Source organism: Priapulus caudatus, unplaced genomic scaffold, assembly GCF_000485595.1.
Source record: "Priapulus caudatus unplaced genomic scaffold, Priapulus_caudatus-5.0.1 Scaffold202, whole genome shotgun sequence".
NCBI lineage: Eukaryota > Metazoa > Priapulida > Priapulimorpha > Priapulimorphida > Priapulidae > Priapulus > Priapulus caudatus.
In genome coordinates, this window is record NW_014577263.1 from 314,369 (window position 1) to 328,716 (window position 14,348).

Consider the following 14,348-nt stretch of genomic DNA (forward strand, 5'->3'; position numbering starts at 1 on the left):
GGCGAGAATGGTGTATTGCGAAGGAATAATTGACATTATTGTATGTGTAGCTAGTATTTAATGGTAAGTAAGATTAAAGGATACTGTTAGGGTTACAGGACGGTTAGCAACTCTAAAGGGCATGCAACATAAAGCTCATGCAATTTCAATAAAAAAAAAATAAAAGTTTGAGTTGTACTCGTTGTCCGATTTTCTATTTCGATTAAGGAATGAAAACTACTGCTGTCTTAAATAGATGACTAAGTACTAAGTTTTTGTTTAAAAGGGTATCATGGGCAATATATTCCATCCACGCACCTACATGGCCATAATTTTATGGCATTTATTGTAAATCATTGCACATTTACAGGTTGCCATAATTATAACCTGTATCGAGATAGTGGCAGCACCTGCGTCTGCTGTGAAGCACTACACATGCTTCAGCATCAAATGGTTGATAAGGATTTTTGTCAGTTGAGGCAGGTAAGTTCACTGAAAAAAAGTTCGTCAGTACACGGTCAACTATTGCAATAATTGCACTGGGTTCCACATCGGCACGAATTTAATATAACTTCACTTCGTAATGCTCCAAGTCATTAATGTCTTGGCAGCAGTAGTTCTATGTAATCAGATTTCGCAGCAGTAGGCGTAATAAAGCACCAAAGCGACATAACGTGATCGTCTGTAGTTTAGGCAACTTTGCGTGGTAAAAACCTTGTCATCTGTTTATGACATTGGCGATTCTATCTGCAACTGCAACAGTTTACGATTATCCAGCTTGGACAGAATATCTTCAACCAAGTGGCCTAATCAATTGAACTCGCGTTTGAACAGTAAGCGACGAGTTTGGAGAATTTTGAACTGCTTGTTACCATTACGTCGCACCCTAAATACCCGAATAGAGTTGAACATCTATATGTTGTAATATCAGGCCGCACGCTTGTCGCCGGGGTCGACAAGATAGATATGGTACTGTCAACTTTATTAGCAGTGAGACTATACTACTTACATCGTGTCAACATCAGCGCGGGACAATTGTGGCACAGGGGTGAAGTGGTGTCTTTATGCCATGTCTGTCCTAGGTTTATCTTTTGCTGCCGATGTCTAGTGTGCGCGATTTATATTTGTTTTTGTCCCATTTGCGATATTGCATTGGCGATATGCGATTTCTCGTTGACGTATCTGCTTTTCTGTGCGTTAGTTTTAAGTCGCGGTGTGACAAAACAAAGTGACGAGGTGCTGTTGGCCTGGAGTTCCGGCTGTGTTTCGTGAGCTCAATAATGATTTCTGCTGGTTGTACACTGTGCCTCTTGCTGTTTTCGTTCGACAGACGTGATGTACAAGCGATTAGCCGGCGGGCGTGTTTACCCTGAGACGGTCTCAAAACATACAAAGTGAACGGCTTTTCGAATCATTTATTGGGAACTGGGGAGCGGAAGACGACGACTATTCGGCGAAGGCTGCGCGCACCTGTGGTGGTCAATCGTAGATGGTGAAATAAAAGAGCGAATAGATGTCATAGTTTTGAGACAACGAATTTTTACATTTCATTGCGTATTCTTTGCTGTAAATTGGTTTGATCGGGCAGAGATGTTGTGTAAGAAGTCGTCGTCTGTTCGATGGGCATAATAAAACGATGGGTGTCGTTCAGGAGTGATATCGACGCGGTTGTCAGCAGTAAGCGCTACGTATTGTAGACAATGTGAACTATCGACCTCTATTGATTTATTTATATATATACTATATATATATAGAATGACCGTGATGCAGTTTGCTACTACCCTAACACTTTTACGCGTATGTATGTTTTTTTGTAGGATTCTGGATTCGGGCTGTGAAAACGAGACCGCCCAATCACATCGACGTTACAAAAATTGATCAGTCATCAGAAAGAGAGGCGGCGACAACAGGTGGGTCCAATCAACGTAATCTGGTCCGATCGCACTTTCCCGCGGGCTCGATCGGTTCGCTACGTAGTTGCTCTCAAAAGTATCGCCGATACGTAATCGGGATCACGGGCAGGTCCGTATCTTGATATGGTTCAGATTGTGAAGGCGTGTATCGTGTACGTATCGCTATCGTGAAAGGCTGTTATCGTGATACGATATTGTATCGGTGAAGGCTCATCGTGATACGTATCGTATCGGGAAGGCTGCCATCCGTGATACGGTATCGCTATTGTGAATGCGCTGGTAGTTGGCTAGCGTATTCATAATCCGTGAAGGCTGTAATTCGTGTATAGCGTATCGTATCGTGAAGCTGCATTCGTGATACGGTATCGTATCGTGAAGGCCTGGCATCGTTGATAACGTATCGTATCGCTGAAGGCCTGCCATCGTGATACGTTATCGTATCGTGAAGGCCTCATCGTGAGTACCGTATCGTATTCGTGAAGGCTGCATCTGATACGTATCTATCGTGAAGGCTGTTATCGGTGACGACGAAGTCGATGATACGTAATGCTACTCTGCATAGTTGCATCGTGAAGCGTATCGTTGAACGTATGTAGGAATTGCTCTGATCCGTGATACCGTAATCGTATCAGTAAGCGTGCATCGTTGATACGTATCGGTATCGTGAAGGCTGCATCGTTGATACGTATCGTATGCGTGAAGGCTGTACATCATGATACGTATGATCGTGAAGCTGTATCGTGCATTACGTACGTATTCGTGAAAGCTAACCGTATCGTCGCACTCGTAGGCGTTCTCACGAGCAAGCCGTAATATCAATGAACCGCTGACGTCGAATCGATTTCCGCATGCTCGTCAGTTGCCTAGTTTGTTTTTCTGAAAGTATAACGATACGGGTCATAGCATCGTGAGGCTGTATCGATGTATGACGCGTATCACAACCTAGCTACCCGCATCGGTCGTACCCTCACCCTAGGGGTATGTCCACGCGAAGGTAACGTTGAATAAGCGTTGATGTCGGATAACGTTTCCGCGCAGGATGGTCTGCTGCGAGCAAATGGCGAACGTCTGGCGGAAAAGACGCCAGTGCACACCACACTGGAAGAATCCTGGAACGTACAGCGTTCGTGCTGGTCGGCCGCCGAGCAACGGCGCGTACAGCAAACAATCACCGTCGACAGTCGGATAGATGAGAAAGAAGGACCGCCGCCTGCTGTCGCAACCCAGAGCTGCAGCGTAGCCAGGCAAAGTGGTACTGGGTGTGACGCGTAGGCACCAGCGGCAAATGCTGGGCAGAGCGGGCTAGAGCTGAGCGCAGGGGCAGGCTGTGGGCTAGAGCAGAGCACGGGCAGAGCTGGCTGGGAGCCAGAGTCGCAGCGGCAGGAGCTGGGTAGAAGGCAGAGCCAGGCGGCAAGTCTGGCTAGAGGCCAGAGCCAGGGGCCGAGCTGGGCTTAAGAGCCAGAGCCGAGGCAGAGCTGGCGAGCGTCACTAGTGGCAAAGTGGGTGTGGTGTGATGTGCGCGCGCCAATAGCAAAAATTTGTTATCGAAACACACGCACGCACGCACACACACACACACACACGCACATTTATTTATTTATTTGTGTATTTATTGATTGATTAATTTATCTGTCTATTTATTTATACAGGTGTCTGTAGTCGACCTTCTCTCGTGCTACGGCACGGTGACGACCAGGAGAGAGAGGTGGAGCACGGCTTCACCTGCGAACAACACTCCAGAGAGGAGAAAACTCCGCAGAGAGTCACGAAGCTTCTCACCTCCGTCGCAAAATGTCACAGGTGAGATGACAGACGATAAAAGAAAATGTCGGACATGAATAATATCGGGATCAGATCTTGTTAGATCAGATAAGGGGAGTCGTGTTAAGACTATAATGGACATTTATAAAGACGAATGAATTATTTATCCCACGTCTTATACTCGGTCAAAAACATTTTATAATACAATTATATATTATTGCCAAATGTAAATTCTATCCGATACATTTAAATCACGCCTCTGTTGCGCTTTGAATGGAATATTATTTATTCTCGTTAGTCCTACATGATAGTAGCAGGAGTATTATAATATAGACATAAGACATGTGATATATATATATATATATATCTATATATATATGACATATGACATATGACATAGACATATAATATAGACATATATCATGACAATTCTGTAGCTGTCGGTGGCACTCTGTTTCCTCTCTCTCTCTTTCGTATTCAGCACGGGCAAAAGTAAAGCGAGCGTCATGCATCTTAAAGGACCGAAAGCAGTGACGTCAAAGTCCAGTCTGTACGGCATCACGGGACCTGCCTTGCATCGCATTACGTCACATCAGCAACGTAAGCTACGATACGTCGACGGTTATCATTGGCCGTCGTATTCAGAAAAAATGTTTTTTTACCCGCAATATCCACCTGCTGGTGATTGACAGGCAGTTCTAGCCAATCCGGGCTGCGATAGAGACGTTCTAAAAACGTTACTTAGTAACGAAGTGTCGCAAACTCGACAAACTGGCGCGTGCGCGCTGGAACACGCGCAAAAATTAATATCCAAGTAGGATGCTGCATGATAACTCCGCTCAGATGGACACAATAATTTACATACCGATAAAAATAATACGGAATGAACGGAGTCGTTTACAGTGACCGAACACGGCGGCCAGCAGGGAAGGCGACAGTCCATGTGGGGACAGGTGGCGCCCCCACACGTGCAGCAGCGACGTAAGTCGGCGTGGGGTCCGTCGCAGTCGACGACGATGCTTCCTCAGGCTAACATCATGGCTTCCCTGCACAACATGCACGAGAAACAGGTCGACCGAGAAATGAGGGTAATTAATGAAGGCGTGCAAGGGAGAGAGTAATGGTGAACATGTCTGTCTATACATTACATAGTATAATATATATATATATATATATATAATCATCATCATCATCTCATTATTATTATTATTATTATTATTATTATTTATAATTTCCTACAACAATGTTTTATTCCGCTCCGACATTGTGAGGGCAATTCGCCTATCTCTACTCCGCCACTGTGACCTGTACGTCATGCGCGCCATCGCTAGTGACCTATAACTCCGGCGACGCTTCTCCTCTTAGGACTCTCCAATACAGCGCCGCCGGGAAGTCGCGCCGCCGCCGCTACGCACACAGCGGAGGGAGACTCTCCTGCTGCAACGCAACGAAGATGCTGCTAAGAGAGACGGAGATGAAGGCGCACCCTGAGACGGAATCCCGCAGCGGCGCGCCACGCTCGCCAGGTGGACGAAACAAGTGCCGTTCTGACGACGCGGATCAGGATGAAGCGACGATGACTGGCAGGACGATCGCGGAGAGATTTAGGGAAGTGAGAGCGAAAGCTGCGGCAGTTCATGCCCGCACAGTAACCATGGTAACCGTTGGCGAATCCCGACGCTTCGCTCCATGACGTAGCACGCTTTCGTCTGCTGGATGTAATTGTTGATTCGAATGAAATCTCAGTTGGTTTTGTTAGACTGTATCACCCCCAAGATATACAACACACTACACATGTGTTTGTATTGTATCTATGGTATCACGCTTGTTTGGATGCTTGCCATATCACAAAAGTTACGCTGTTTATATTCAAAGTTTTCTATTCGCGGCACGAATTATGCGATTCGATTTTTTTATTACACGGCATCGTATTCGAATGGTTATAAATAATACAAGAACGCTTATAAATGAAAAAAATAATATTTAATAAAGTTAGACGGCATTGTTGACGCTCTTCAAGATTTTTGTTGGGCGTTTTATTGAGTGCAAGAAATGACACTGAATCACATAAATCTCTCTCGCATCTCCTCTATAAGTATATATAAGTATACAAATACAGAATCACGACCAACCCTATTACTCATATCATGGAAATCGGTTGTTTGAAATACCTTCCAACATTTTAAAATGTGGGAACGCCTTTGCCACGAACATTATTGCAGTGTTTACTATGGCTACTGCAATAACTTCCCAGCGGGTTGCAAAGCGTTAATTTTAGGTCTATACGTCAGAAAACCTATTTTCCTCACCCCGAACACACTCACAGCAATATGACAGGTTTGCCATGCATAACGCATTCACCCGTAAATGCACATGGCACTGAGTCAAGCGATGGCAGAAGAAAAATGCTGCAAATCGCAAGAATTCAAACCGCAAAGCACTGCAGTCGGCAAAATAAGCAGCGGGACTGTGCAAAGACACGCTGCTCGTACCCTCTTACGTTCCTAATCACGACGCGCGGCGATCCTGAGTGGCACATTGTCAGAACCACAAAATCTGTCTCCACGATTACTCTCTAACCATCAATCTTTCTCGTATACGTACGACTCGAACCTTGGTTACATCCGCGCCAAGGTGAGAAACGCCGATAACTTTTACCGGCATGTTCTGTCGACAGTCAAGGTAATGAGGGAAAGTTATTATAGATGTGTTACATAGGCCATCTCAGCATAAAATTCTTGCTATCTAAGCTGTTATACCTTAATAGGTAGGAAGTACACTCGTATATATTATACGCTCAATTTAGCCTACAGCTATTTATTCTTCTGCGGGCGCGTGTGTACACTCGCCGAAAATCCAACATTTCACCAACCATACGTCTAGAGATCTGCCACAAATCTGCTGTCTCCTCTTCTCTCATCTCTGTGCCGCTTGCCTCTCTCCCCCTCTCTGTGTAGCATCGCATGCCCCTGCTGCGCGACACAGTTTAATGTCTAGGACATTAAATTTAAAACATTAAGACTAAAATTTTGTTTCCGATAACAAAATTTTTGCTATTGGCGCGCGCACATCACACCCAGCACACTTTGCACTAGTGACGCTCGCCAGCTCTGCCCCTGGCTCTGGCTCTAGCCCAGCTCTGCCCCTGGCTCTGGCTCTAGCCCAGCTCTGCCCCTGGCTCTTGCCTCTAGCCCAGCTCGCCCTGCTCTGGCTCCAGCCCAGCTCTGCCCCTGCTCTGCTCTAGCCCAGCTCTGCCCCTGGCTCAGGCTCTAGCCCAGCTCTGCCCAGCATTTGCCGCTGGTGCCTACGCGTCACACCCAGTACCACTTTGCGCTGGCTACGCTTGCCAGCTCTGGGTGCGACAGCGGCGGCGGTCCGATGTCGACGGTGATGTTTGTGTACAGCGGTTGCTCGGCGCGACCGCGACGACGCTGTAGTTCAGATTCTTCAGTGTGTGATGCCGTCTTTCCGCCAGCGTCGCCATTTACTCAGCAGATCCATCCTGCGGGGAAACGTTATCCGACATCAGCCGTTATTCGACGTTACCTTCGCGTGAATACCCCTAGGAGGTAGGACGATGCGGGTAGGTTGTGATACGGTCCATATCATGATACAGCCTTCACGATGCTATACGTATCGTTATACTTTCAAGAGAAACTACCTAGCAACTGACGAGCATGCGGGAATCGATTCGACGTCAGCGGTTCATTGATATTACGCTCGTGTGAACCCTAACGAGTGGACAATACGGGTAGCTCACGATACGATACGTATCACGATACAGCATTCACGATACGATACGTATCATGATGTACAGCCTTCACGATACGATACGTATCACGATGCAGCCTTCACGATACGATACGTATCACGATGCAGCCTTCATGATACGATACGTATCACGATACAGCATTCACAATTACGATACGTATCACGATGCAGCCTTCACGATACGATACGTATCAGGGTCTCGATCGTACCGATCAGCCTTCACGATACGATAGTATCACGAATGCAGCCTTCACGATACGATACGATCACGATGCAGCCTTCACGATACGATACGTATCACGATACAGCCTTCACGATACGATACGTATCACGATGCAGCCTTCACGATACGATACGTATCACGATGCACCTTCACGATACGATACGCTATCCGATACAGCCTTCACGATATGATACGTACACGATACAGGCATTCACAATACGATACGTATCACGATGCAGCCTTCACGATACGATACGTATCACGATGCAGCCTTCACGATACGATACGTATCACGATACAGCCTTCACGATACGATACGTACCACGATACAGCCTTCACAATCTGAACCATATCAAGATACGGCCTTCGTGATACGATACGTATCGCGATACTTTTGAGAGCAACTACGTAGCGAACCGACGAGCACCCGGGAAAGTGCCGATCGGACCAGATTACGTTGATTGGACCCACCTGTTTGTCGCCGCCTCTCTTTTCTGATGACTGATCATTTTGTAACGTCCGATGTGATTGGGCGGTCTCGTTATCAACAGCCCGAATCCAAATCCTAAAAAAAACATACATACGTAAAAGTTTAGGGTAGTACAACTGCATCACGTCATTCTATATATATATATATATATATAATATAGAGGTCGATAGTTCACATTGTCTACATAGTTAGCGCTACTGCTGACACCGCGTCGGATGTACACTCCTGACACACCCATCGTTTTATTACATCGAAAGACAGACGACTTCTTACACACATCTCGCCCGATCAAACCAATTTACACAAAAGAAATACGCAATGAAATGTAAAAAATTGTTGTCAAACTATCATCCTATTCGCTCTCTTATTTCACCATCCTCACGATTGACCACCAGGTGGCGCGCACCTTCGCGACATGTCGTCGTCTTCCGCTCCCCAGCCCCAATAAATGTTCGAAAAGCCGTTCACTTGTATGTTTTGAGACCGTCTCAGGGCTAAAACCCCGCCGGCTAATCTGTTGTACATCAGTCTGTCGACAAAAACAGAGGCAAGTGTAACAACAGCAGAATGATTATTGAGCTCACGAAACACAGCCGGAACTCCCAGGCAAGCACCTCGTCATTGGTTTTGTCACACCGACTTAAAACTAACGCACAGAAAAGCAGATACCGGCAACGAGAAATCGCATATCCCAAGTGCAAATATGCAAATGGGACAAAAACAAATATAATCGCACACTAGAATCGGCAGCTAAAAATAAACTAGGACAGACATGCATATTAGAATAAACACCATTGCGTGCACAAATTGTCGCGCTGATGTTGACACGATGTAAGTAGTAAGTCTCTGTAATAAGTTGACGTACACATATCTCATCTGGTCGACCCCAGGCGACAAGTGCCTGGCCTGACTATTACACATATAGAGGTTCAACTCTGATTCGGGTATTAGGTCGACGTCGTGGTAAACAAAGCAGTCGAAATCCTCCAACTTCGTCGCTACGTCAAACGCGATGTTCATGATTAGGCCCTTGTTGAAGATATTCTGTCCAGCCTGGATAATCGATAAACGTGCAGTTGCAGATAGAATCGCAATGTCATAAACAGATGACAAGGTTTCTTACCACGCCAAAGTTGCGAAACTACAGACGATCACGTTATGTGTTTTTAATTACCTACTGCTGCGAATCTGATTACAAGACTACTGCTGCCAAGACATTAATGACTTGGAGCATTAACGAAGTGAAGTGATATTAAATTCTGCCGTGTGACAACCCAGTGCAATTATGCAATAGTTGACCGTGTACTGCAAATTATTTTCAGATGAACTTACCTGCTCAACGACAAAAATCCTATAATCAACCATTTGATGCTGAAGCATCGGGTGTAGGTGCTTCAACAGCAGACGCAGGTGCTGCCACCTATCTCGATACGGTATAATTATGGCAACCTGTAATGTGGAAGGATTACAATAAATCGCCCCATAAATTATGCCATCGTAGGTGCGTCGAATTATGCCATGATACCCTTTTTAAAACTAGTACTTAGTAATCTATTTAAGACAGCAGTAGTTTTCATTCCTTAATCGAATAGAAAATCGGACAACCGAGTACAACTCAAACTTTTTTTTTTTTTATTGAATTTGATGAGCAGTTATGTTGCAATGCCCTTTAGAGTGCTACCCGTCTGTAACGCCTACAGTATCTTTAATTTACTTACCAATAAATACTAGCTACCATAACAATAAATGTCAATAATTCCTTCGCATAAACACCGGTGTCTGTGTCGACCGATGACGCGGCGTCACGCGGTCGTCGCCGGCAATCTAAAATCAGACTATAGATCATCAGGTCCGTTGTACAAACGATGATTCAATCATGAAAGTTTGGACCGGATCTCCAACACTCAGTTCACTACACTACATAATACATACATACATACATACATACATACAATACATACATACATACATACATACAGTACCACAGCGTTCTCCCCAGGATGAAATTCAACATGGGGGGAGGGGGGGAAGGGGCAGGGGGGGAACTAGGGGGGCGTGTTTTTTACCGTACCATAATTAATTAAAATCGCCTACCACACCATAGACGGTATTTGGGGTCTCACTTTCATTTTTAAGGGGCGCGGATCGCCCCTCCAGCTCCACCGCGCACCATAAAATGGGTGCCATGTCTGCGCATCATCAAGCGCCTCAAAATGTTGAAATCGCGCTGCACTCAAAGTCGTTGTCCGATCGATCGGTGTACATCAAAAGCCGCGTCACGCGTGCCCTAAATTAATTGAGCTAGTCTTTCCCTGTCCATTAGAGTTGTCAATGTTGGCAATGGATCGCGAGCCCTGAGTGAGTATCTATCTGCCGAACCTACGTTCGGCATAGGACCAATGAGTATATGACAACTTCATACCCTTCGCACGGCTCCAATTTCCCAACCAGTTCGGCGGTTCGCACGTCGCCGACTGGATTTTCTCTCGGTCGCAACTACAAAGCTTCCGTGGTGTCCCGGTGTCATACTCCTATAAGAAATGTTATAAGTCTCAATCGCGCGTTCATTTTACATAACGGCCAGGTTGCACAATACTGTGCAAACTACATGTCTAGACCATGGTGTGCGCTTGCTTTGATACAAAGTAAACATGACTGTTTAACAACACAATGTTTCGTGTTAATTTCAATATTGCTCAGCTCTGTGACTTGAACACACTACTCATACAGTGTAGTAATGTAGAATGTTAGATGTAAGTGTTATAGTTAATGTAAATATGAAATAAAAATTTTTATGCAACTTTAATTACTATTATTATAGCATTTGATCCCATGAGCTGCATTTAACATTACCAATATTTATTATCTTAATATAAGGATAGTGAAACAATGGAATGGCCATGTCTGCTGTCACTGCAAATACGGCTCAAAATGACATTGATAGGCCTTTTGCTTACAGCACTGAGCATACGTTAGCAGATGCGCATGCAGCACATTTTAAATAATATCCGGACAAACAAAACTCTTGAGGACAACTCGGACAACCCAAAAAAAAACCTTAAAAATTGAGCACTGCGCTTCGTCGTATGGCAACCTTTAAGAATGGCGGACCCTTTAAGGGTGTGATTTTTAGTGGAGCCTCCATCATGCCTCTTAAGGTGTGATTTTAATGGAGCTGCTCCATCGAGCCTCTTAAGCGTGTGATTATGGAGCGTGAAAAGTCCCCCTATCCGGTTTCTAGGGAGTCATTAGAGTCCTCCTGTAACTTTTCAAATACTGAAAGCCTGGGTTCTTGTATATAAAGATATATGCCGAGTCGGTGTGACGGTGTATCAGTTAGTGTTGTGCGTGCGACAGTTGACTTAATATTGTCTGCATGCAGGCGGTGGTACTGTAAAAGAACACGCGCCGGTATCCTGGTGGGACTTGTCTTGACAATCGATTCCGCGCTGTCAAACTTTATTGTGGTGAATTTCAAAACGTGGGCGGAGTAATTCAACGGGGCGCAACGCATTCAAACGGGGGAGTTTATTCCAAACGGTAGGGGCGCGCCCCGTTGCGCAACGTGGGGAGAAACCCTGATACATATATATAAGCAATATGATGCATAGTTTATAATATATCCTACCTTTTGCTGTGAGCGACAGCCAGTTGGCACATATTTACCACCTGGCTGGAGGTGCGGATTATCACGGATAATACTACTAATACTTGGAGATTCATTGGTATCAACCCTGATGAGCCGAACTAGAAAAAAATACACAATTTTCAGATATGCCCGTAGGTTATAAGACCACGATTATCAAAACAGTTATATTTCACTTTCCACCGCTCGAGATAGTAATGCAACGACCTGCTTCGCCGACAATGTACAGAACTGGTTAGTTAGTCTTGGGGGTTACACGACACTGACAATGTTAATGATTAAGTTGTGTTAAATTCCCAGTGTTCAAAAAGTCCCTTTTCATCATTTTAACAGCACCATAATTTGAGGCTGAGAGACAATACAATTACGACCACAACACGCACGTGACCGCACGCCAGACGCACACCGCCGCGACGACATCGCCACACCTCACCTAAACTACGTCGATCAGCCCGGCAAACGCGCTGAAATAATCTCACGGTAGAACCGGTGTGCTGCTTCCTATCGACGAAGCCATAGTCCGCTTCGCCCCCGCCGCCGCGTTCCACGGCGACGGGAGACAGCGAGTCTGAGTATAGAAGGATGTGGGTTAGCACGAACACCATCGTTGCCATGGTGAGGAGCAGCATTGCCACGCGAATGCCGCTCAGCATGTCCATCCTCTGTCCGCTTCCCTGGTCGCTGCCGTGACCGCGACAGCGCAGCGGCAGCAGCAGGCGGACGAGGCGAGATGGCATCCTGCCGGTCAGGACGGCCGGCAGGTGCGGTTGCCATGATGACGGACGACATCGACCATGTTCGCCGACTCGGTCAAACTGAACGAGAGAAAGATCGAAGACGTGAAACGCAAGATCACCTTCATTATCAATGTCATGCAGCAAAACGTTATTCTTGTTTTAGATTATTACCTTCCAAATTTGCAGACATGTGTCATTCACTTAACTCGGTTGAGTGAATAGCGATCAAGTCAAAATAATACTGACTTAGAAAGCCCTCACCTTAGGGGTGTCACTTTCCCCCGGGCGTAGAGAGAGGGTGCAGCTACGTGACGGGCCGCACTAGTCACTTCGTACACTTCCGTCATTACACAGTCATACTTCCATGCCAGACATGGCCTTATTTCCCTAACCCTAACCCTAACATTAGTGCTGCCACGTAGCGGCACCCTCCCTCTACGCCAGAGGGGAAATTGACACCCTTACCTTAGCCTTACGATTTACGCCCTTGCAATGCAAATGATTAGAAATCGTTGTGCCTTGTGGAACAACATAAAACATTTGCTGTTGTTTTTATGTTTTTTTGTTTATGCTAGGCACGCACTACACTGTCATCATGTACTGCAGAGGGAGTACTAACAGTGACACTAACATTAACTCTAACATAACATCAACATCATCAATGATCACTTAATTGAACTGAAATCGTAATTGAACTGAAATCACTCGTAAAAAACGAAACGGAAATACTCACAACTCAACTTCGCTATAGTCCTGCCACCTAGTAGTAGGAGACAACAACTAATACAATCTTGTCCTTTTTTGCTATTGAAGACCCCTTTATTACTTATGATCTTAAAATATTACATATTGTTCTTAGGCTCATTCTCTCTTGATTGTACGAATATCGTCATGAAATAGGCAGTACACGTTTTGCGAAACGTATGGTACGAAAATTGATACAATGTAGCAAACTAGCAACGTGCCAACCACAATAACAACAAAGATGGCGTAATTGTAAGATATGAGTTGAATTCTGATACCGATAGCGTAGCTAAAATAGCGTACATCTACTGAATTAAACATTTTCACATCCCGCTGGCCGTATCCTATAATGTGTGGCAACCGATAAACATTGATCTTATAACAATTTATAATGTAATTAACTAACTTATTGTGTATATTATTAATTACTGAAGCTCAACCATGAACCTGCAATTTACATCATGTGTATGATTACTGTGCGTACACTTATAAGGTTATACGTATAGAGATTATATTATCATTATGGCTTTTACATGTGCAGGTTAAAATATGGTGTATCGGTGAGATACACACATGAAGTTTTCTACAGAGTTGGACATGCTCAACCGGCGTAAGCCAAACCGCAGTCACCGTGTGCTTCAGCGCTCTCAGCCAGCCTGTACGAATGGCCCGCCCGACGGAACAGCCACCCGCGGCCGATGGGGAGAGTTTGCAGTGGTCAGTACAGATCGAGTGTCTTGTTGTTGCAGTTGTAGCATGTTACTCAATTGTAAAATGCTTTCTGCTCGTAGCCTCGTTATGCATTGGTTCAATAAGTCAGCTGTATTCATTCATCAGTACCGTAAAACTGAAACGGTGATGTGTGTGTGTGGGTAAAACTGATATCCTTCTCCTGGTACCAAACCCCATAACTCTCATATGCATCGCATATATAATTGAAAATCCATTGCGTTGAAGTCCATAACAAAATGAAATATTTTCATTCATTTCATAATGTTTCAATGAGTAAAAGCAATTTACAGTTAGAGCAATTTATGTAGTTGTAAAGTGTTATTAATCATGTTTTTAATACAGGTTCACTTTC

At 45.0% G+C, this 14,348-nt stretch overlaps 2 protein-coding genes across 4 annotated transcripts in view; one reads left to right on the forward strand and one right to left on the reverse strand.

Annotated features, from left to right (window-relative positions):
• The window catches only part of LOC106807236 (probable serine/threonine-protein kinase DDB_G0284251), a 13,583-nt gene extending 6,493 nt beyond the window's left edge, over positions 1-7,090 (forward strand). Inside the window, exons 6-13 of the mRNA XM_014809524.1 lie at positions 350-462; positions 2,931-3,008; positions 3,165-3,306; positions 3,542-3,692; positions 4,135-4,253; positions 4,557-4,741; positions 5,020-5,265; positions 6,845-7,090. Coding sequence (XP_014665010.1) covers positions 350-462; positions 2,931-3,008; positions 3,165-3,306; positions 3,542-3,692; positions 4,135-4,253; positions 4,557-4,741; positions 5,020-5,265; positions 6,845-7,090 — 1,280 coding nt within the window. The remainder of the gene's footprint in view (positions 1-349; positions 463-2,930; positions 3,009-3,164; positions 3,307-3,541; positions 3,693-4,134; positions 4,254-4,556; positions 4,742-5,019; positions 5,266-6,844) is intronic.
• On the reverse strand, positions 6,649-13,317 carry LOC106807246 (beta-1,4-N-acetylgalactosaminyltransferase bre-4-like). 3 transcript variants are annotated; one of them, XM_014809537.1, is made up of 8 exons: positions 13,254-13,317; positions 12,217-12,598; positions 11,766-11,884; positions 9,470-9,586; positions 9,003-9,190; positions 8,544-8,666; positions 8,119-8,212; positions 6,649-7,155 (listed from the first exon to the last, which is right to left on the reverse strand). In XM_014809537.1, exons 2-8 carry the CDS (start codon positions 12,518-12,520, stop codon positions 7,138-7,140), a joined length of 963 nt encoding a protein of 320 aa, XP_014665023.1. In that variant the 5' UTR covers positions 12,521-12,598; positions 13,254-13,317; the 3' UTR covers positions 6,649-7,137. The 3 variants fall into 3 exon arrangements, with proteins under 3 accessions (XP_014665023.1, XP_014665021.1, XP_014665022.1); XM_014809535.1 differs by lacking the exon at positions 13,254-13,317 and adding an exon at positions 12,986-13,237; XM_014809536.1 differs by lacking the exon at positions 13,254-13,317 and adding an exon at positions 12,997-13,083.
• Positions 13,318-14,348: the final 1,031 nt, after the last annotated feature.

Bases quoted from the DNA above. Each gene is read 5' to 3' on its own strand.
- LOC106807246 (XM_014809535.1), bottom strand. From the start codon at position 13,060: ATGTTTTATGTTGTTCCACAAGGCACAACGATTTCTAATCATTTGCAT. The intron at 11,885-12,216 runs GTGAGGTGTGGC...ATTTTTTTCTAG, and splicing joins GGCTGATCGACGTAGTTTAG to TTCGGCTCATCAGGGTTGAT. The intron at 9,587-11,765 runs GTAGGATATATT...TCCACATTACAG, and splicing joins GCTGTCGCTCACAGCAAAAG to GTTGCCATAATTATACCGTA.